General features: G+C 34.5%; 1 protein-coding gene across 6 annotated transcripts in view; it reads right to left on the bottom strand.

Annotated features, from left to right (window-relative positions):
- The window catches only part of RYR2 (ryanodine receptor 2), a 381,271-nt gene that overhangs the window by 74,237 nt on the left and 282,718 nt on the right, over positions 1-24,316 (bottom strand). For 3 of the 6 annotated variants that reach the window (XM_021527067.3, XM_021527070.3, XM_021527069.3), the window contains 10 exons: positions 23,001-23,076; positions 20,554-20,680; positions 17,273-17,388; positions 15,724-15,788; positions 13,580-13,701; positions 10,558-10,607; positions 6,798-6,858; positions 4,950-5,188; positions 2,709-2,790; positions 517-647 (listed from right to left, as the gene is read on the bottom strand). In XM_021527067.3, the coding sequence (XP_021382742.2) occupies positions 517-647; positions 2,709-2,790; positions 4,950-5,188; positions 6,798-6,858; positions 10,558-10,607; positions 13,580-13,701; positions 15,724-15,788; positions 17,273-17,388; positions 20,554-20,680; positions 23,001-23,076 (1,069 nt within the window). The remainder of the gene's footprint in view (positions 1-516; positions 648-2,708; positions 2,791-4,949; positions 5,189-6,797; positions 6,859-10,557; positions 10,608-13,579; positions 13,702-15,723; positions 15,789-17,272; positions 17,389-20,553; positions 20,681-23,000; positions 23,077-24,316) is intronic. The other 3 variants (XM_021527068.3, XM_021527071.3, XM_021527072.3) reach the window with 1 other exon arrangement.

Genomic DNA, 24,316 nt, shown 5'->3' with positions numbered 1-24,316 from the left:
GCATCTGTACTCTCTTTTATGTCAAACAAAATTACAATCAAGCTACATACTACTCTGCAATTTTTTTTACTTTATAAGGGCATAATATGTAATTCATACAGCAAAACTATTTTCCTTCAGTTGTAAGCATGTATGTTTCAGGGACCCAAAATTGTTTATGTAAACTGAGGAATCAAAGCTACTGACAAGAATACTTAAATTTATGATCAAATATAGAATATCTGAAGTACTAAAAATGCGCAGTCTCTTAATTAATTCAATCCAAAGTGATATTTTGAGAAAGGTATCTCAAAATTAACATATCAGAAACACCATTATAATTATAATTTTACCAGATTTAGAAAAGAAATTAATTAGAAAATTGATTTAGAAAGAAAGATTTAGAAAATAAATTCATTCATGAAATTACCAGAAAATTCTTGCACTATAAAATGTATGCAAAAAACACATTTAAGGCAAGCAGCATTTATAGTGAAATCATGTTTTCATAATCATGATGTCAGTTTCTGGAAATACCTGCTCTATCTCTTGCATTCTTGGTATTGTAGATTGAGTAGATATTATGTTTGTTCAAATGAGTTTCCAAAAAAGCCACTGGAAAGGCCCCTGAGAAAGCAGCCAAGCACTCTCCCAGTGCTGATCGTTGCCTGCGAATTAACAAACACCATTAACAACACACATCTTTGATCACAGAGCCACAGAATGAGTAAGGCTGGAAGGGGCCCCCAGTGGAGTCACCTGGCAAGTACTGACTGACCACACCTTGGGGTTGTGTTCTGAGATCACTGCATTTCAAAGAGAAGCCACGACATTATCAGTATCATCAATACAAGAATATGTAATAGAAAATGAAGTCTAGCAACCCTCTGCTAATGTATGAATGATATGTGAAGACATAAAATCTTAAAAGTGGCCTGCACAGCTTACAGAAAACAAAAAACATGCAGGGGAAATGAAAATAATTATAAAATGCCTTCTGTTGTATTACTGTCCTCTCAGCTTTACTGCCTGTATAACCTTTACTATTAAGAAAAAGCTACTGGATAGAACAAGAGAACAAAATCAACTATCATTTTATCTAATTATATTTCATTTTTCTGAGAAATAATGATAATCATTTTAATGTTTAGTCTAATATGAAAGTCAAGTTCTTCAGTGAGTGGAAAATTGTTTCTAATGATGAAGAACTCTGAAATTTTATCACAAAGCCATTGCTTTAATGTCTTCAAATATATGACATTTATTTGATAATCAAAATTCTTTGTGTGTCAAAACTTTAAAAAGCCTGTTTCTAGAAAGAAGTAAGTGATGCCCTGCCACTTCACTTGGTTTATTCACAGGACAGCTATAATAGTCTTTCTAATTTTCAATTAAATTGATCACACCATAATTTAGAAAAATTTAAAAACCCTAACAGACACCAAATCACACATGTGACAGAAATACAAGAGAATTTGAACTCAGGAGAACCATGAACCTTCAAGTGAAAAGGAAAAAAATACCTCAAAATTGATCTTGTGATTTAACAAGGTTCATCCTCTGTATATAGTTTATCTCGGTCCTGGAGATTTTATTCTTTCTAGATCTACCTCATTAAACTTCATTTTGTTAACTCTAACTTCATTCCCATTTTTATTCATACTGTTTTCTCCTTCTTCCTTTCTTCCCCTATTTCATTAAGTCTTCATAAGCAAAACATGCATCCATCACAAACACCGGTGAAGAGCATGTGCTTTTTGATTTTGGTGGCAGACAATCATACAGAAAAATGGTTGGTTACACTGATATATTTTTTCTTCAAAAGAAATCCCATATCCTTTATTTGCCAAACATCAAAATAAATTTCCTTATATTATAAATAAATTTCCTTAATGAAATCAAGAAGACCAGATTTTCCAGATTTGTTTGGGTTTTTTTTTCCCACTTAAATTTTGGTCCCAATGATTTTTCATACTGTTGCCTATGATACCACCACCGAGCAAGCAAGGGTAGGTCATGGGGCTGCTCTGGAGTTATGCACAGGTTGATCTGATCCGGAGTGTCACTTCCTAGACAGTGAAATTCTTAAGACTACTGCTGCCAATATCTGAAATTAATGCATTCTGTTTAGCCTGCCTTCAGAATAGTGTTAGTCACTACAGTGCAACTCTTCAGTTTTAAAAAATGAATTTTTCTAAGTATCTCTATTTTATGACCAAACATGGCTTACACAGACCAAATTTAACTTGGAGGGGGTTAGCAAATGTATAAACCAGCAATTGCAATGCCTCATTTACCTGAATAACAGCTAGAAAAGAAATAGTGTTGTACAAGTCACAAATAAAATTAAATTTAGGGTAATGAGGAAAAAATATACATCACAATTAAACATTATAGAAGGAAGAATATAACAATTACTGAGCTGAATGACATAATTTTACAATACCTTAGTTAACCCTCAAATCAAGTGCTGTTCATTATAAAGTCAGATAATTTTATTTTTAATTTTTATTTTAATTAAGAAAGGTATTTTGACAAACATATAATGCAATATTTCAAGCATATTATAGTAAATACACCAGCATTCCACTTAACATCTGAGCACACCTGTATTTTTTCTCAAGATATCTTTCCAATAATACACTCCTATATTAATTTCTGAACTGAATATTCATTATTCTAAATATAAATGCAAATATTAAAATCAGAATAAGTATTTTCCATCTTACCTCTCTACATAGATACTCTTGCTGGTTCCCAGAGCATATAAACTGGCCAATATTCTGTAACAAGAGACCTGAACATCTTCCACTAAAAAGAAGAAAATCATATTTACGAAGAGATTTTTTCTTGCAATGCATTCCCAAAGAATTGAAAATAAATTACTTCTGACAAAAATGGAATTAAAAATACTAAGCTAACAAAGGCAAACCTCAGAAATCACTCACTAAATGGATGTCCAAGTGCTACACTTTTTACTCAAAATTTCCATTTACCAATACCATGTTAATAGCTAAAACAGTAAACCTATTCCACTAGTGTATTAATTTTATTAAATTAATGGCATACCAACTCTTCACACATGACACCTTTACAAATAGAATACTACTGTGCAAAATAAAGGTAATCCTGTTAAACAGATAATTATTTTAACCATAGTTTATGTATTTTTTTCATTTAGGCACTGATACCAGCTAATAGCATGTACTTAATTTACACTTTAAACTTACAAAGGATTAAAAACAATAAATAATTATTTAGTCTATATGAATATTTCACCAAAGTATGTTTTAAAATTATCAAGTAATTCAGTCATAAAACTGTGAGAATAATCCTAAAATCTATTTGAAAAAAATGCTTTTGTAATGCACTCTGCAGCAACAGTGTGAGGACCACCAAGAAGGACAACACTCAACCTTGCCATAGATATGTTCATTGTCTCTCCTACAATGCTAGTTTCATCCCTCAACATGCAATGAGTGAAATATTTACTCTTACCCTGTGAGTAAAACAGAGTAAGAATTCATGGGCTGGGAGACCCTACAATATATTTATCAAAGCTACATGGCCCAGCCCTTTATTGTGCTGTGATTTTAATTCATATAATTTTGGAGTTAGGTGTTTTTATACCGTAATAGTAACCTCAGGTAGACTGACCCATCTTTATACATGATCCAGCCATGGACTACACTCCATCACCAGGACTCTCAGGTACAAGCACCAGCTCAAGATGCTTGTACAAATAAGATAAATTTTACTCTTACGAAAATGTAAACAGAAGTTGTGTGTAAGAAAAATTAATCTTTCCACTATGCTTTAGACTAAATAAATAGGCCAAATTTTAAATAACTATTCTTTCCCAGTTTATGAATTCTAAATTCGGAGTTTTACACTGGTGTGATATATGTAGAACAGCTGATTAAGAACACCAATTGAAGTTATGAAGAATTCAAAGCTAAATATTAAGTTCCAAAACATGGGATACCAGTGACCAAAAATTACAAAACAAGGCCTGAACATATTGATGCATGAAAAAGTGGCATATGATGAAAAAAATTACTTTTTCTGGATATCAAAGTCTCTGGAATTTTACAGAAATAGTTTAATGAAAAAGTGGATGTTTACATTTCATGACTTCCAAATCCATCAATGCAACTCCAAATTTGTGAAAGGTTCTTTTAAGACTACTTTAAATAACACTTTTCACAGATTCCAAAAATAGAAAAAAATGTAACTCAGTATTCATTTCCTCCAAGTTCTTCTCATGGATTTTCATAACTGAGTCACAGAGTTAGCTATGCAGGGTAGGGTTTCCCCCTTTAGTAACATCTGAAGTGGTACTTCTGTGAGTTCCTAAAATATACAAAATTCAAGTTTTGTGTGCAGACTGCATTTTGGCTGCAAAATTTTGGGTTTGGGAAAATAAAGGACCACTGAATCCACTACAATCAGAACCTTTACAGAAATCCGATATACAGTCTCGCATATACACATCCTTCTCTGGTGTCTGAATTCTTCAGGAGCTCCTTCCACTCCTCCCTTTTCCCTTAAATTTTCAGAATTTAAGGACCCACCCAGATTCCCCTCTAACTGAAACTGAACTACATGTATGATGGTGCAACATAATTTTGTTGTATAACCTTATTTATAGACAGAGTAAAGACAAATTAACTTACACAAAGTGAATTCTCTCACACAAGAAAGTCACAGTAAATCTATGATAAAGTTATAAACAAAATTAGTCCTTCTGACTTTGTAATCATGGACACATCTGCTTCAATATTTATTGTGAGCCCACTAAAACCAGCAGATTGTTTTTGGTTGACTGCTGCAAATGTTTGATTAAATCAATAAAAAATTTGTCAAAATGACATATGATTTGTCCTTCTTTAATAAAATTGAGAGTCTAGTAATGCTTACTACAGATATTTAAAAGGCATGGAATTTCTATATACATATGTGATACATACATATCAAATCTTCCCCAAACTGGTGCTGTCCAATATGCTCAAATAATGAAGATAGCACTGGCAGGAGAGCAACTGTGGTATAATTAATGATTTGTGTAACTCCTTTTGGCTGATTTCTGCTGTGTGTAAACTGGCCTTGCTTAAGATTTTCCATTGTTTTTTCCAGATCCTCAGCAGCATTGTCCAAAAATGCTCTCAGTGCCATCCTAACAGATTCCAGACCAGTCTTCATCACAGTCCTGTTTATAGCATGCAAAAAGAATGAAAAAGAATATTCTGTTAGACAAGCACGGACTAAGGCTTAGTCTTGGATTAGATGAAATAGATAACAGAGATCTGAAAAAAAATCTTTCATCTTTTAACATTGTAAAATCTCGTCAGAGCAGAATAACTGAAAACAAGTTTCATAGGTATGCCTTCAGAGAGGAAAAAAACAAAAAGTACATAACAAAAAAAAAAAAAAAATTGTAAATCTGTGATTTCTGACTGTAGGAAGAGAAAAACTGTCTCAAGCTAGAACTCAGAAGATCTTCTTAATTATAAGTCACATTCCTGTCTCCAGAACAATGGCATCAGAAAAGAATGAATAAAAACAACAATATCTGTTAAAATCAAATCAATTAATCAATTAATTAAATGCATTTATTATGCAACTATAGCACCATAATCAATGATGCAAAGATATAATACAGGAGAATTATTATCTTATATTATCCAGCTCAATTACAAAGATCCTTTATTTAAGGAAAGTATTCATTTAGGCATGCATGAAATAAATTGAGGTGATGTTCTTTTTTGTAAATTGAGTATCAATTCAGTTCTTTTAGTCTGATTGTTTATTTTAAAGAGTGAATATAAACTGTTCCAGAAGCAATATCTTTAAATTTCCATGTTACTTCCATTAATTCCATAATCTCCATCTGGAGCTATTTTCACATATCTACCAAGAGCTGAATTAGTGATCTTCACTTGTATCTGTGTTCCATCTGTGTAACTGCATGGACCATGGACAATTTAAGACAAAAAACCCAAGATATTGCAAACTAAAGGCATACCATGCAAGAGTTGAGTCATATTAATGGCCAGATTACGATTCTATCCCCTAGCAAATGGAATATAAAACTTGTCCACGAAAGGAACTGCAAAGATATTGAGAAAGAGAACTATATGCACATACTAACAGACAATTGTTTTGAGACTTAATGTAAAGCCAAAAAACTTAGCTTAAAATTTCCATGGTGGCAGCTTAAGTTATCATATTTTGTTTAAAACTGCAAAAATCTAAAAATCAGCTCTCAGCAGAGATGGCTGACTTTACAGTAAATGAAAAGCAATACATTACTCTCCAATATATCAATGTTGTCTCATCCATAAACCTTACAATAATAGTTAAAGCACCTCAATTTACATAAAAGTAATACTGAATTCTAGGCAAAGGGTTTGGGTATTTTCAAATTAGAACCTGAATTAATTTTGCAAAGAAGACACTCTATGAGACAGATTCACTGAGCATTTAACTCCTGAATTTTTTGATTAAACAGTATAACGAAAATAATAAAATATTTCTAACTTTACTTTGGTTTTGAGAAAGTCACAATATTAATACCACACAAACTAACAGTAGAAGTTTATGGACACCACTGATCCATAATGAAATTTAAAGTGTAACCTACAAATACTGTCTGTCAAATCATAGTAACTGAGTTGGTTTGCAACGGGAATTCTTTTCAGCACTGTAACTTTTCAAGTGGTGAAATTTTGTAGCCTTACACAGGTAGCCCAAATGTTACTGCACATTACTTTCTTCAGTGATTTTCCTTGTGCTTTAGAAAATCTAATCAGTGTTACCTTGCATCCAGGGTCTGTCCTAGTATGTGAAGACAGTTGACTATTGATGTTGCATCGTTTCCTAGAGAGGGAGGAAAATTATCCACCAATTAAGCTGAGCAAAGCGTATAGCTTATTGATACACAGTTAACTGTACCTCTGGATTTAATGAAAGAAAAATGACATAGCAGAAGAGCAACTGAACTTCTGCACAATTTCATGTTCAAGAACATGCAGTTTTTTGTCTTAGCCTTGTTTACACAAATGCAGTAACTAGAGGCAGAAAAGCATCTCTCATAAAATAGCTGAGGCAGTCAAGATGGAAGCACTTAAATGTGGGGTTAATTAGAGCTGCAGTGTACTTTCTGGTTTTCACTTGATTTCTCTAAGTTTTGCTTTAATTAATTCAAGTTTACCTGATTATTTATCTTTTCCCTCTCAGTAATATAAAAGCTGTTAACTTTCCAAATTTGCTATTGCAGGAAGAGAACACATAAAAAAATGTCATTTAAAAAGTTTATTCCCTGGTGTTCCCCATTGTTTGCAGTTATTTATAGCTTAATTGGGTCCACATAAATAAGAGTCCCTGACATAATACACATATTCTGTAATTATTTTTCCCATTTAGGTATGTAAAAAGAGGACTTGCATAGAAGAACCCTTCTATACATATGTACATGCCAAAATGCTGCCATGTACAAGCCTCTTTCCTCTAAGATCACTTTCTAAATCCAGAATAGATGTATGCTATACCAATTTGAGCCACAGCCTATTTTTAAATTTACTTTTTAAAATTAAATTATACAAAGATAAAACTACCTTTTCTTGCCTTTCCTTAAATGTTATTGATTAAAAAAAAAGTAGAAACAAATGTTTAAGAAAGATTTCTGAAAATACTTCTATCTGCATACAGTGCTACAGCATACTGTGTTTTGTCACTGGTAGTTATTTCTTCAAAATACAAGCAAACATTCAAGTAAAATTAGTAATTGCTTCAGTGAACTAGAGATTTTAAACGATAAAGTGCAAGAAAGGTGTGGGACGTTCATTGCAGCACTGAGAAAGTTGTTCTATGCTACCAAAATTAGGAAATACTGTTCTGATGATCATCCACAGCAGATTAAAAAAACCTGGACCACAACTTCCACAGCTGCCTCAGCCAGGCAGCCTCACCTGTTTTTTTACTGGCATATGTGATCATGCAATGGTACAGCAAGCAGATAAGAAAGCTGAGGCAACCTAAAAAATCCTACCAAAATCACCACCCCAAAAGATTAAGGTTGTTGTCAGATCAAGCTTTTTTCCATATTATTTTGATGCTCTGGTGGGAAGAATGAGGAGAGCGCAGGACTGTGCTAATAACAGCAGGTATGGAGGGAAGTACTCAAAGTAGAGTGAACTGTGCATTAGACCATCACAGAATCATGGAATGGCTTGGGTTGGAAGGGACCTTAAAGATCATCTAGGTCCAACCTTCTGCTGTGGGCAGGGACACCTTCCACTATACGAGGCTTGCTCAAAGCCCCATCCAACCCAGCCTGAATATTTCCAGGGATGGGGCAGCCACAAATTCTCAGCAACTTGCTCCAGAACAGAATGGCTTACTAGGAATTTAAACACTCTACTACAATCAAGCTACTTATATAATTTTGGCTTTTAAATTTGAGAAAATATAAATTAATATGCTCAATTCACCAAAACTATTCACTTAAATCTTTCAATTCCTACCCAGTATACTAATGTATAGCCACAGCTCTCAAACTGTAAATTATTGTAATCAAAATCTATTTTCACATTCTAAAGAAATAATGATTGCATGAATGATAATTCCATAATCTCAATTACACTCTCAGATACCAAATGTTACTAACTTCACTCTGTAAGACATGCATGCTTAATTTCCTGTTTTAACAAATTTCTATATACATCTTAAGGTACATGACTTTCACTAATGATCTTCAGAAATACAGCTCTATATTCAGTGCAGCTCTATATTCAGAACTACCATTCATATTCACAGTAATATAAAGTACCTATACTGAAAACCATATAGAATTTTGATATTTGTTATGCAAACTCCACACTATCCATAAAAGGTACTATTGAGCAATGCTTGCTTACAGAAGATGCCTCCAAAATGCACAAATAACTTTATAGGCCCCCGGTGTGCTCAGTTATGAACACTTTCTCCTCTTCTGCACAGTCTGTGTCTTTGCTGGAATTAGTGCAACTCTCTTCATCAGATTTTCTCACATCATGCAATTCACTTGCAGGGGAAGGCAAACTATAAGGTGACTTTGACCTGAGTTATTAAGTCCATAGTAAACAACCCAATCATGCTCCAAAGTCTCACAATGACCTTGTCACAATTCATGCCAGATCACCTGTGGTGGCATAATGATTTTGTAATCTGTTAGTGACTGCAGTCTAGAAAAAAAGTTAAAAAACAAACTGTATCACAATAATCAGCTGATCCTATCTGACTTATCTTCTAGCACTTCAACCCAGGCAAACAACAGGAAATAAGCAAGCTGAGAAGTGGAATAGAAAAGATCTTTTCTTTAGTACTGAAGAAAGTTATATTGACTTAGGTTTTTAATTTCAACCATGACCCATTTTAGGAAAAAAAAAAAATTCTGAAAACCAAATGCACAAATAACAAAAAAGATTTCCAACATTTAATAGTATACCTGAGCTAGTTCATCTCTTTGAAGAAACAAACTAGGGTGTAAATCAGAGCTTATGTGTAGGTTTGTGAAATATTACACCCTCCAAAAAAAGCTGCAACAATGCTACATAGCTGCAGAAATAACTCCATGCCTCCTATGATCTTTTGGCTTTATAGGCAAATCCACTCAGCTCTGCCTAAAATATTTAAAAGCAATTATGCCAAAAAACCTTCCAATTTTTCTTCTTAGTTTAATGGCTTTCACAATGGTGTGTAAAATTTTTAAACACCACACTGCTGCAGCAAGTGAGTTCTTTCCCTTCAAATTGAATTAAATATGCAGGAATTGAGTTAGCTGCGTATTATCATAATCAAATTCTAATTCACTAGACAATTACTCAATTAGGTATGTTCATGGATGCTGAACTTTGCACTGCATCCATCATAGAAGCCATGTATGCATAGGATGTACTATTCCAGCTCTCCTAGCACCACGGCTTAAGAGAAAATTTGAAAGAAAATTACTGTGCTACACATTGCATATAACGTATACACTTGATATGGACTTCAAATGGACTTCAGTTCAGTGATTTTCACATAGCATAAGACAAATACCAAGCTCCTGCCAAGGTCACATAATACCAGAAGGAGAGTACACATGCATATGTGGAGTCAAGCACATCTGGGAATATTCAAGAATTCCACAGAACATAACTATGCATTTCAGCCCACTTCTAAATCTTTCTTAATGACTTTCCAATACAGATATACAGTTCTGATTGTCAAATGTTTTTCCCAAATGATTCAGAATAACATTACAAATCAGTAATTTAAATTTACTCATCAAAATTATTTGATATGATAATGAAACCCAAATATTAGTTCAGAAACACAGAAAACTAAACAACCCCCAACTTCCCCAACCTGAAAAATACAAAAGCTTTCTATTCCACTGAAAAAATTCTTTGACCTACCAGACTAAACAATTGGTGATCTGTTTAGACCATGCATTTCAGCCATGCAGCATGCAACAAACCAGGACTTAACACAATGCAAAAATGGCAAAGAAAACCAAGTGATGGCCATGCTAGTATTTGTCAAGGGTCTCCTTACCAAACAGTGAAATCCTATGCCTGACAAGAACTCCAAGTTTGCAGAACAGGCTGAAGACAAAAGAAAAATAAAAGAGAAGAGAAGGGAAAAGGAAAAAAAAAATAAGGGGCAGGAGGGGAAGAAAGAAAAAATAACAGCTGATATATGAGCAGGAAAAGCAACATGATGTCACGCAGAAAGAATCAATTGTCTGAGCAGAATGTGGGACAGAATACTAAAGAAAGAATTTTCAAGTGCATATCCTTAACAAACATGGTTAAATAAGCACATATTATAATTAAAAAAAAAAAACAACCAAAAAATTTAAAGCAAAGCTAATTAATATAAAAGCGTTCTATACAATAACCCACAAGGAAATAACCATCAAAGCTTTAAAAAGTAAAATGTGGTCATTGCGCTATACAGGATATCACTAACAATTTGAAAACATAAGGCAAGGGAATCAGATTAACTGAGGTGTGTGATGACAAATGTTTAACTAGTTCAATTAGGATGTTGTAAACTTGAACACAGCAAGAATTCTTTTCAGGTTTTTTTTTTTTTTTTAATATGACCTCTTACATGGTTAAAAACAATATGATCAATGATTTTGTTTCACATGTTTGAACTATTTCCTGTGCTGACAAACAGCACTCCATTGAGAAAAAAAAGTAAAATGTAGCATTAATTCATAGAAGCAGAAGCAAACTGCCCTACCCAAATTGACCTGGGCTCCAGATTAAGGAGGAATTAGATCAATCTTCATTATATGCTTTGGTGTGAGACTTTTCATCATGAACGTTGATTTTGGTGTTATTATTTTATACTGCAAACCCCTTCACCTGCTATAAATGACATGAACATCATGTCATTTTATTAAGCTACTTAATTAATAGGCACACTGGCTATTTATTAGCTTCTGATTTAAAAGCAAAAGATAAAATAAGCATATCTGCACAGCCTATGGATGAGATCTGAACATGCTGTTCCATTGACAGACAAGAGCACGGTGTCAAATGGAAATATTTATGTCCAGAATCACAACAGCCAGGTTAATGTGGGATTGAATCCAGCTAATAAGTCAATGCACAGTGATCCACTCTACCAACAGCAACTGCTTTATTTTAGAAATTAGCCTGCTTAGTGCATTTTTGGGGATCTTGGTTCACTTCTTATTCCATGATGCAGACTATGCTAAATATTCTTTTATGAGGATCTTGGATCACCAAGTCCAACAGGAAAAATGTAGAGAAGCATGTTAGCATCATATAGCTTTTTTGTTCATTCTGGAAAAGATACAAATAGCTCACCACTCTATCTCATGTTCCGACATACAAATGTTACTCAACTGACTGTACCATTTGGCAGATACTACACTTTCACAAAGTGAGACTGAAACCCTTATCTACAGTGTCTTTAGTTGAGGTCAAATAAATAAATAAATAACTTCAAATTTCTAATACCTATATTGATGTTCAGAACCAATTTCATACAACTACGGTAGCTCAAAAACTTGTAGTATGGTCTACTTGATAAGAAATTTGAAAAACCCAATCATGAAGAGGGTGGTTACAAATACAACAGAATATAATGCCACCACATTTCAGAAAGAAGCCTGACCCATATTTGTCAGCAAAATAGATCTGGATTTACTGCATTTTCTGAAAATGGAATGGTTGTTGCATATGCTAAGACTTTCACTGCATTATCAATGTCCAAAATTATACTCTTCCATAGCTTAATGAATGCAAGTTTGTCTTCACTGGAGAAGGAAAGCAGCCAGGAACTGCCCTCAGCTTAAAACAAATTCTGTGTAGAAGGTGCACTCAATAGGATTAGCTATTTACTCATCCAAGATTTCCCTGCATCCATCTATTTTCTTCTTCTTGGCTGACAAATCTGGATGGCACATAATCCAATGAAGTATTGCAGCAGCTCTGGTCTTTTTGCAGGACTATATGTTCAGGAATCTCGCAAAGCTATAGAGCATATGTGCATAAATCCTGAATCTCTATGCAGCAGGTATGCTGATACAGCTGACATATTCCAGAAGTAGTGAGTTTATTGGTATGACTTAACAACTATAAAAATACTGTTAGAAAATTAGCAGTTAATAGACTGAAAAATTATTAATATGCATGCATTTTGATACAGTTTTTAAATCCCTTGAAGAACAGCATTCAGAGAAGCTGCCAGTTCAGATCAGTCCATGAGATGATGCAAAGTCAATACAACCATTACTTACTTGAGCTCAATATTGTGATAAAAACTTCACTCAGCATTCACACATTCTTGCAAGCCCTACATGTCTCATGACCACCAACTAGCTGTCAGCCTCAAAATACAGCAATTCAATATTGCATGGCTCATGCCCAAGAAGGCAACCATTATACATGCCATTATACATTACAGGTATTCAAGAAATCCTATGTGAAGCTTGCAATCTACCTTACTAACTGGGAAATGTGGGTTTCAATTCAGACAGAATTGAAATTAAATTAAAACCTCTTAGAGAGATGGTCTTAAAAAAAATAACTTCAGGGAAAGAATCAAGTATTTCTGTGATAGTAGTACTCATTACTGTTTATAAAACCATAGAGCAGAATGAATGCAATTCCCTTATTTTTATGATGGACATTAAAAATACTTATTGAAACTCAGCTACATATATGTTTGACTTATAAATCTAACATAAAATTTTGCAGGAATAATGATTTCACTATTTCTAACAGTGAAAACTGATACATAATTTCTTAGCCTGTGCCACAGACTGTGCAAGCATTTCACTGTTGGATATAAAGATAAACTGAAGTTCCCTGTATTCTAAATTCATCACCTCTTAAACAACATATAATAACTCAGTACTCCTCTCCATTTTATACAATTAATTCTCCTAACGGGAAAAGAAAGTGAAAAATGTTTAATTTCTGTGTACATAAAAAATATCTCTGTGCCTCCCACTTTGCACTTGCCCACAATCAACTGCTGCTCTTTAAAGACCAACACACATATGCACAGACATTAATATTAATTTAAGCTTTACCTTGTCACCATTTCTTTCTCTTTATTAGAGGCATGGCCCCCACTGCTGAGAGGCCTACTTGCTGAAGATAAGAAATACAGGCGATGATTTTTAAAATACTGATCAATCAAAGGGAGCACAACCTGAAATTATATCAGAAAGAGTGGTTATCTCAGGACCTTCTTTACTATGTTCTGTATTATACTTTGTAAGCTACAACTAAAGACAGGAGATTTCGAATAGGTTTTCTGTCTTAAAACTTCCATCTGTTTGGTTTTTTTCTTTAATAGCTATTCCTCTAAGTTTATTTAGTATTCAAGGCACTTAATAGGTCATCAAGAAAGGTAGTAGAAAAAAATTACATTATCACTGGGACTTATCTGTGGATTTTTGTTTAGGAGGAGTACAAGGCAGAAAGTGTCATTTAATTTTATCTCACAATTTAAGATTTTTCCTATACCACATAACCAAATACAACTATTGTTTTTTGTTCCTTTTAATGTAGGTTTTAAAAAATTCACCTACAACTGTCAGCATGCTAACAGTACTTAGTTCTAGATTTTTCAAATTAAACTCCCAAAACAATCTCACTTACTAAGGGATTGTGCCTGTTTTCCTGTTTACTTCCTGCGGTGATTATTACTCAGTGCCCACTACAGGCGTCAGCCAGCAGCAAATCCAAAACAAATGGCTTTAAAGAAAATATGAAATTGCTTCCCATATGGAGCATGGTTCTCAAGAGAGTGGAATACAAACTTCTGAATCAATCAGCTTGGCAAATAATACCACATGGTAGTACTCTAAGGTATTGAAATAACAACTTACTGCAAAGGGTACCAGGGTTAGAAAATGCTGCAGTCACCATTTCTTATTCAGTAATGAATTTTAAAAAAAATTTGAATATTCAAATATCATACAAGCCTATATGTGTGAAAGACATCAGCAGACTTTCTTGGCTTAAAATGCAAAAAAAGCGTGACAGAAGAAGGAGGATTGTGCTGAGAGGAATTTCATGGCTTTCAGGAGGAAGGGGAAGTGTGAAGTCCTGCACTTGGGGAGGAATAAGTCCAATTGCCAGGACACAAGGAGGGCTAATCAGCTGCAAAGCAGCTTTTCAAAGAAGGACCAGGGGATCCTTAGTGTACAGAAAACAAATCATAAGCCAAAAATGCAATCTAACTGCAAAGGCAGCCAACAGCATTGTGGATTGAACTAGACTGAGTGCTTGTCAGCAGGTCCAGAGAGTGGATTCTTCCACTCTACTCAGCTCTGGTGAGACCACATCTGAAGTGCTGTATCTGGTTCTGGGCTCTCCAATACATGAGAAACATTGACATACTGGAGAGAGTCCCATGAAGGGTCACAAAAATGACTAAGGAACTACAGGATCTTTCAAATGACAAGAGATTGAGGAAGCTGGGACCCTAACCTGGAGAAGAGAAGGCTCAGGGATGATCTCATCCATGTGTGTAAATATCTGAAGGGAAGGGGTAGAGGAGAAGGACCCAAGCTCTTTTCAACTGTGACAGGACCACAGTCAATGGCACAAACTGAAGCATGGTAGATTCTCTCAGACCATCAGGAAACATTTTTTTACTGTCAGGGTGACTGAGCACTAGCACAGATTGCCCAGAGAGATTGTGGAGTCTCTATCCTTGGAGATACTCAAAAGATGTCTGGACATGGCTCTCTGACAAAGCGCTCTTCCAACCTCAGCCATTGTGTGACTCCATGATGGAGAAAACAGCACGGTTTTAAAACAAGAGAAATAACTACCATGACACTGACACATACACAGCTGTGTTAATTCCAATAACTATTGCTCACATTAACCCACCTGAAGACTGTAAAAGATAAAAAATATTCAATACTAGACTAAGTTGGAAAACAGAAAATTTAGGGAGCTTTTGAATAATATCATATGAGTAGTTGCATATCATGGAGCAGGAAATAATGAGAATAAAAAATATAGTCCTGTAATCTTCTCACATCTATACTTCATCCCACATAGTTTGCAAGCTATTTTTATTACTGCTGTTTTTAATTAATAAAAGTATGAATTTAACACAGAAAAACACCACTATAACAATAACAGTTGCTAGAAAATATGTTCTCACTTCTGTTAATCACTATGTTGACAAAGAATAAGCAAAAAAATACTGTACTTTGGCAAAAAACTTGATTTCTTGTTCATATGGGAATTGCTCCCCTTTGCCTCTGCTGCCACCATCTGCAGAGAGAAGAAAAGTAAGTTCCCTGTCATATATCCTAATAACAATCTACTCTACATTTTTATGTATACAATAAACAAATAATACTGGTCATCTTTAGATGTAGATTGAAGGTACCTCAAACAGTATAAGCACTAGTTAAAGTGGCATTTTATGACTACCTCATTAGAGGAAAAGTAACATCAAATAAAATATATAAAAAATAACTGCCCAAATCTTCATAAAAGTGTAGACATCTCACAGTCTGAAGAAATATGGATGTTTTTGTGAGATAAAAACCTGGTGCTATGTTTATATTTTCCTGTTATAGGTGAAAATTTGGAAACCTGAACTCAGATTCTAATAAAACACGTTTCTCCAGTTGTTCCCAGGAGAAACAGAATTCATGAATTTTCATTCCTTATTTATGAACTTGGTACTAAATAATAAAATTAATGGTTAGATATATCCAACTGAAATTTAAATTGCTTCACTCTTCCCTTACTATAGAAAACAAAATCTCTTTCAAAATAAAATCTCTTACAGCTCCCAAACTATTTCTCATTTATTTAATGTCTTCTTTCCATTAATCTATTGAGATACTCAAACTGTATTTGTTCCACCAATATTTCTAATGCTTCAGTATTTAATCATCACCATTCCTGCAGTTATTCCAAATTTATGTAATTAAGAATGATGAAGCCATGGCAATCAAGAATAGCAGCAGAAGTAGCCTTTTTTATTGTAAGTAACCATGGCATATAACTCCTAAATCTGACAAATTTCCACATTAAAGCTAGACTGGTCTTTAGGTGAGCACTGATTTATTCAATCTCCCTGATGTTCCTGTTACTGTCATTTGCAGCATATATGACTATGAGACACAGTATATGTTATTTGTCATTACAGCTCCCATGGTCACAACACAAGCTGCATCTGGTCAGGCTTTTTTGGCTTTTACTGATCATGTAAGAAGCTGCCTTGGGTCACCAAACTTTTGTATTTTTTATCTTCACCAAAAGCAGATAAAGTTCTCTCTTTCATAGCTCTGTTGACAAAATGTACTGGGTATTTATGAAAGAACATTCCCATTGTGGAAGTTTGTTGAAGAGGTTTCTCTGCTCCCTTTTTGAGAGAAAATTTCAGAAATGTACAAATGACTGGTTTAATTTGCTCTCTTAAAAAAGGATCACTAGCTATTATTGTGCACATGTGAGAGATTATAATTTTATGCATAGATGCAAGGGGGCAGCTAGTTTTCTTTTCAAAGAATAAAAGTCATACATTTTTCCTGAAAATTTTTAATTAGATGAATGAAAATGGGAAATTGAAATGAAAGGCAATTTCGTTACTCCAAAATTCATGATCTTCATCAACTACAGGAAATTAAACAGAAAACTAGTCCAGAAATGTACCAATCTTAAAAAAAAATTTCTGGTAATTTTTATAACATCAGACCTCTTAGCCAATAATTGTTTTAAAAAATGTGCAAGGGGTACTATACCAAATTCCAAAATGTACTGATGGGCTTCATCCACATATCTTATAAGCTGTTGAAGGAAACTATAGGCAAAGCGTTTCTCAATGGAAGGCGTGTCTAATTCCAGGTCCTTAAGTCCTCTGTAAAAGGAAGCAAATAAATTTTTACACATAACAAAGGACTCCAAGCAGTCTTACCTCTCCATGTAGTCTGATACCATTTTCCCAGGTAATGATTATGTGCTTATTAATATAAGATTTTTTTTGTGTTTGATGTAAACAGCACTCTCAAATTTACTTATATTTTGAGAAATTCGTTAAGACAGAAGTAGATTTCCCAACCAGAAAGCTAGAAAAAAAATTACACTTGTTAATCAAAATAATCCACTATTATTATAATTGCTTTCCATTACTTCTACTATCTTGCATTTCCCTACAGAGACTGATTCTTGTGTGAGGAATTTTGGAAGCTGAAAAAATACTTCCATTTAAACAATCAAACTAGAAGTAAATCTAAATATCCATTACTATGACTTTTCCTGAAAATTCTGCTTGCAATGGAAAAGTTCTGAATAGCTACGCAGTATTTCTGAAAAATCAGAGGAAAACCAAAACAAAGTGATGGAATTGCTTTTCCAGTATGTTCCATCCATCTTAGTTACTAACCTGATATAAAAAAAAACACAGCTTCTTTCCACAAGAATGAATCTCCAAAGCTGAATCCATGTCATGTGATGATGTCCCTAGCCACAAGCTAGCATTGGCACAAGCCTTGTTTATGAAGGATCAGGACTTAATTGATGGCACATGAAACAGCTATTCTTAAGCAGCAAGGGAATCAGTCACACTTACTCTCCCCCTGACTCATGCACCAAGATATATTGGTACTCAGCTGGGCTGCAAATTTAAAAAGTATACCTGATGCATGTATATGAAATAGAACTGCCTGTGTATTGCACGTTTATGCTTTAAATTAAAGCATACACCTAGAGATATAAATCTGGTAGACAAAAGATAAAGGAGACAATGCTGGAGAACAAAAGTCTCAAGTGCGCTAACTAAGGGACCATTAAGAAACTTCAGATACAACTTTGGAGAGGGCCACCTGAACTTTGGAACACCTAAGAGGAAGGGACATGAGAATTTGAAGTATTTGAGGCAGCTTAGTACACAAAGCAATGACAGACGTTACAGGGGTGGCGGGAGGGGAGAATCAAGAAATAGCTAAGTGCAAACAAGATGAAAACAGATTTCAAATTATCTGGTCACATGTAAACCGTGGCTTGTCTAATCAGTTGACTGAGCCCTGTACCTTATCACTAGAGTTTGTCCTATATTCTTATTAAATGCTTTCATACCCGTATCTCTGTGTCATGTCACTTTATTCCATGTGCTGTCAGGAGTAAATAGCAGCTACTGGCTGCTATCCAGCATGAGCTAGATACTGGGCCAATAGCCTGGAGTCAGGCTTGGGGTATAGGTGCCCCCAGGTCTGTGACACATGGGGTCAATGAAGGTCTCAGGAATCAATAGCTGGAGACGCCACAGCTTTGGGAAACATCTCTATGGGCCCTACGGACCTTGAGCCCAGAGTGGAAGCTTCAGCAGGGGACTGGCATTTGTGCATTTGGTGCAAATACCAAAAGTGCATTTGGTAGTAGCCATTGGAGTCAAGGGCATAAAGCAGAGCCTGCAACTCCAGAAACTGGAAGTGCCAGTTGCCTGCCACTGGGGTGGGACTGCTGTGGTCTAAAAAATTCCAGCTAATGTGAAGAAGTGTCAGTAAGATGAGTGAGGGCTTCTGCATCGGCAGCTACAGTGGGTCTGAGTGCCATGTGCTTTGCAGAAGGCAAATGTTTCTGTCTTTCCTAAAGACACTTTGCATGGGCATTCAGAGACCCATATGGTCACTGTCAAATAAAGACTGCAAATAAATGTGAGCAAGGCATATATGGCGGACAGCACAGTGGTGAGCAGACCAAACTAAAACAAGAATCAGGCCCTTGTTTGTTTAGATAAGGCAGTTGTCAAAGGTGCAGCAAGTAAATCATGGGAAAGGCTGCATTTAACCAGCACAGGAGGGTGCAGATGTAGCAAGAGCTAGCAACTAGACTATGGATGTGTCCAAATTAATGGTTATTTTACCATCCCTCTTAGCCTTCCACTCCCAAAAAAAACCACCAAAAGCCACTTTTCACTTGTGTTTAACAGGAATAAAAAGGGTTATTACTCCTGAATACATCTGATAATATTGACAGGGAATAAGGAAAAAACCTTTGCTGTCTGATATCCTTTTTTGTACATGCTACTGCACTGACAGGAAGTAAACTTAGTTATTCCAGCTAACCCAAAAGATTTTACCAAAATTATTAGATTAACTGTGAGACTCCAGAATCAGGCTGGAATTCATATTTGATAGAAAAGAATGTAAATAGGTAGATTTTAGGTAGATGTGCAAGGCTAATTTCACAGTGATTACTTAAATTGATCTCAGTGACTGTTTCATTCACTTACTAATGTTCAAATCATGCAAAGCTCAGATATGCTTTCAGCATTTTCTAGAGATTCTGATTTCCTAAATCATGCTGATAATACAGAAAATACTCCAATTTAATTAAAATTTTATTGATGCTACATTTAGAAGGTAAAAACAACCATATTAAAATTAATTATGTATGTTATTCTGCTGACTATTCACTATTATTACATTTACAGTGTGGATTGTTTAAAAAATTATTTAAAACAACACTTTTCCCTTTTTAAATAATTTAATAATACTGTAAATGAACTAATTTGAAATAAACTAGTCATATGTTTTAGAAATAAAACTAACCAATAGTCTAGAAATTCCTTTAGAGAGCGACATATGCTTGAAGATGTGTATGAACCTGTAACTAAGAGTTAATAATTCCATCAATGTAGAAAACTAGTAAGTTTACTAACAGTTGGATGCATGGATACATGCCAGAAAGAAAAAGCTGCATTATTGAGAGGGAAGGTAGAAGACATGCAGAGATTCTGGAGAACTCTGTCCATGCCTTCCAAAAACCCTGCTACTAACTCTGTAATCCATTTCTTCCTTACAATGTTTTATATGAAGGAACTGATCCTTATTCCCAGATACTGAAACATAAAAAAAAATATCATAGAGTTCTAGTTTGATAGAAGAAACCCCAAAAAACAAGCAATAACAGAAACCAAAAAACCACACCACAACCAACCAAACCACAAAACAAAACAAAAAAGACCAGACCACTGAGGACTATCAGATACCTTCTGTGACATTAATACTGAACTGAGAATTACCTGGAGACAACATATCCATTAATCTGTAGAAATTTCAGAATATCCTGTGCTTTTTCTCTGTCCTTGGCTTTTTCTTTGGCTGTGAGTGTATCATAAGGAACAAGAAGGGGATGGTTGCCTCCTCCTACTATGGAGCATCAAGAGAATTAAAAATAAAAGAGTTATCTGTTGACATAAGTCCCAATATGTAAAAGTACTATCACAATAATAAAGAGCATGTTACAGTAAATTCTAGTCTGAAATAACAATATACTTGTATGTTTCTTTACACAAACTTTAAAAAGTATCCAGATAGAAACTGAGATATGGTTACATTGTTCTTACATATTTGCTGCAAGTACAAGTTAAATATGCTGAACCTGTTGCAAAAAATCCTTAAGGAAGAAAAAAATGCTTAACCGTTACAAACATGTATTATAACTACAACTTAATTTAATGAAACTGGAAATATTTCAGTAAATAATACTTCATTTCCTAAGAAAACCTACATATAAGCAATTATATAAATATACATGAAATCCTGACTTTGAACATTCTAATGACAAGGTTCATCAAGTATCTAAAAATATATTAAAGTGATACAGTTCTACTTTATAGCAATAAAGACAGAAAATTAGAATACATCATTCAAACATGCTTCACACTAGTCTCCAGTAGGATTAAAAGACTGCTGCAAAACCAAAGGTAAAAAGTATAAATCTCATTGTATTGCTTACTAAAATCTGATGTATTGATATCTACTGCATGTAGATATTTAATTTGGAAAGAAAATAAAATTGCTATTATTAATATAAATACCTGCATAAAAAGCAATATTCTTAGGAGTTCAACTTCTAAAGTCATCATTGCATAATAAAACACAATAAATTCGTATGGCAATTTCTCCAAAACCTCAGGAAACTGTAGGGGTAATGTTAAGATTTATCTTGGAAAAAAAAAACACTAAAGAAAGTATCTAAAAATAATAATCATTTCTAAAAGGAACAAATTCTCTGTAGAAGATATTGCAGACATACCATTGGATGATTTTAAATGTACATATTCTGAATTTTTCAATTAGTTTTGCCCAAATCGATTTAAGTACAGGCAAGATGAAAACATAGTGGGCAAGTCTGATGGTGGATAGGTTTTTTTGTTTAGTCTGGATTTGTCTTAGGAAATAGTGTTTAAAATTGGGATGATTGGATTTTATTCTCTTATCACCAACACTATGTAATTGTACCACAGGACTGCTGAAGATGGCAAAACGCACATAAATCCACATTATTCTTCTCTTCTTTACACATGGACAAAAAGATAAAAAGACTAGCATATGAATATAATGGAGGAAAACCCTCAGAGTTTTTGAAGGCCAAGTTTTGCTCAGTTGACAAATTCATCTACTTTTCACATACAAAACCTCTCCATCAGAAGCCTGTCCTTCAATCACTACTGCCAGCTCCAGCCTTCCCATGCTGCACAACACCTCAAACACTGTACAGTATTCTTTCTCACTGACGTGCTTCTCTTAGGCAAAATTCTGCTTTCAAAGCTGTGAAATGCAGTTGAAATATTGAAATATCTCATTTTTCTCTAGCTTATGACTTCCCAAATTTGACCCATCTTGAGGAAGGTTTTACAGAAAAGGAATAATATAAAAATTATATTAAGGGAAAATATAATTAAAGGCATGGAAATATAAAGTGATTATCAAAGGCACTTCCAGAGAGAGCTTTGCTTTTTTTTGAAACCTTAACTGATACACCTTTCCTGGAATTTTACAAATTTAGACCAACTTTGGTGCATACAATATACAACTAGACATGTTCAGATAAGGTAAAACCCTAGCTTCAATAATTTGCAACTGAGAACTTGTTTTCTCCATGTGCTAATATAGTGCTGTCTGAAAAAAGAAAATCAGCTCTAACACAAACAAATAAATGCTTTTAACACCAAGGAAAAATGGTAAATTACACAACAGAAAAAAAAAATGTTTAGGTAAGCAGAGATCATGAAGAACATGCAAAATGTATATGGAATCAAGTATCTGCTCTAGGTTTTCCCCCTTTGTCAATTCAACACACGATATGTGCAGTACTTTGTAAACACCCTTCAGATCTACCTGCAATAAAAGAAGCAATACAAATGAAATCATAGTCCATTGGGTAATAGTCTGAAAGATTAATGCTAGAAGGAAGATGGATTAATGTGCTTAAATTAATTTACAACCTTTGTGTTTCCTTCCCTTGACATATTTGAATTGATAAACTACTCAAACAAGAACAGTTACAATGGGTACGATTACAACATTCAGGCACTAAAAATCACAGTCAGGAACAGATACTTCACTGTTTCTTCATTGTCAATTTAAATTTGCTGTTCCTTTTTCTTCTTTTTAACGTTTTCTGAAATGCAGAAGGCAGCCACAGAAAACTTAAAATATTGTAAATACCTATAGTTAACATTACCTTTTGCTTCAAGCTCCAGTTTCTTTTTCTTTGCCCATATGTTATGGTAGTTTTCAGCCATCATCTCAGCCATAGCCTTAGGAGAATGGAGAGCTTAGTGATGTCAGCTGCAATGAATAACTCTCAAGAAGGACAAGTTTCTGGTTGATATTAAGTAGCAAGTTTTGTTCTCTTGGGAGTGTAATACACTGTAATGGTTCACTGAAAACAAGTTTTTACTGAAAAAATACATAGAATTTGGGTAGAATCAGCATGGGTATAAGAGTCAGGAACCTGGTGCTGAAGAATTCTTATTGCAGAAAACAAAGAACCACAGGGAGGAGAATAGTCTGGAAATAGTACTGGAGTGTCAGATGGGGGACTTCATTCTGAAAACAAGACCCAAAAGATCCCTCTGAAGGCACTGTCCAGGGAAAGAGAGAACAGCAAGCCAGAGGACTGCATCAACATTGCTATTGCTGGCTGTGGCAGACTAATTATGAATTTATGGATAAAGCTTCTTCATGGATACTGTGCTCATTTGTGTGTCCACGCTGTTAAAACCACCAACCACTTTAGAGCATAAATTAGTCTATGTATTCTTCCTATAAAACAAACTTATTCAGGCTGGTGAACTAGAAGCTAGACCAAAATTAAACAAGACAAGCTCTCCAGTATCTACCCAGCAGGAAGTGTTTTAACATGAAACAACTTTTTACACTCACCTCTATTGTCCTCCTGGTTGTGTACCCTCTAATTGTACAGAGTGGTGGAATTTACTGCAGATTTCACTTTACATTTCTTTCACGGTCCTACAGAGACCTTCCCATCTTCAGTAACGATTTTGAGTAAGGAGTATTGCTCAATACCAATTTATTTATTTGTGAGATTACTCACAAATTGAGAAAGTCTTCAGCCATATCTTATCTGTCCACAAGACAATCTATTTCCTAAACTTTTTTCCAGTGAATAAATTATGATACATTTCTGCTGTGTATGGTAGGTGCCTTCTGTCATGCACACTCTGATCCTGGTATTTTGATAATTCCAATTAGGACCTTAAAAGGATGCACAGTAGTCTGTGTTTTCATAGCACCTAGCAAAGCAGAGCACTATGAAGATGCTTTTAGAGCAAGACCTAACTGCTCATGGAACTAGGATGTGACCAGGTGATTTAAGACCAAAATGAAGAGTATTTTGCAGACTTACAGTTTAAGACATGGTAATGATTCTTGCTAGCTAACGCTGAACTCCAACTTGAAAGATATTAAACATTTTCTAAAATGTTCAAAATGACACATAGTTAATTTTTAAAACTCAGATCTCAGTAACACCCA

The sequence above is a fragment of the Lonchura striata genome, chromosome 3, assembly GCF_046129695.1.
Source record: "Lonchura striata isolate bLonStr1 chromosome 3, bLonStr1.mat, whole genome shotgun sequence".
NCBI lineage: Eukaryota > Metazoa > Chordata > Aves > Passeriformes > Estrildidae > Lonchura > Lonchura striata.
This window is presented reverse-complemented; position numbering and strand designations above follow the sequence as displayed.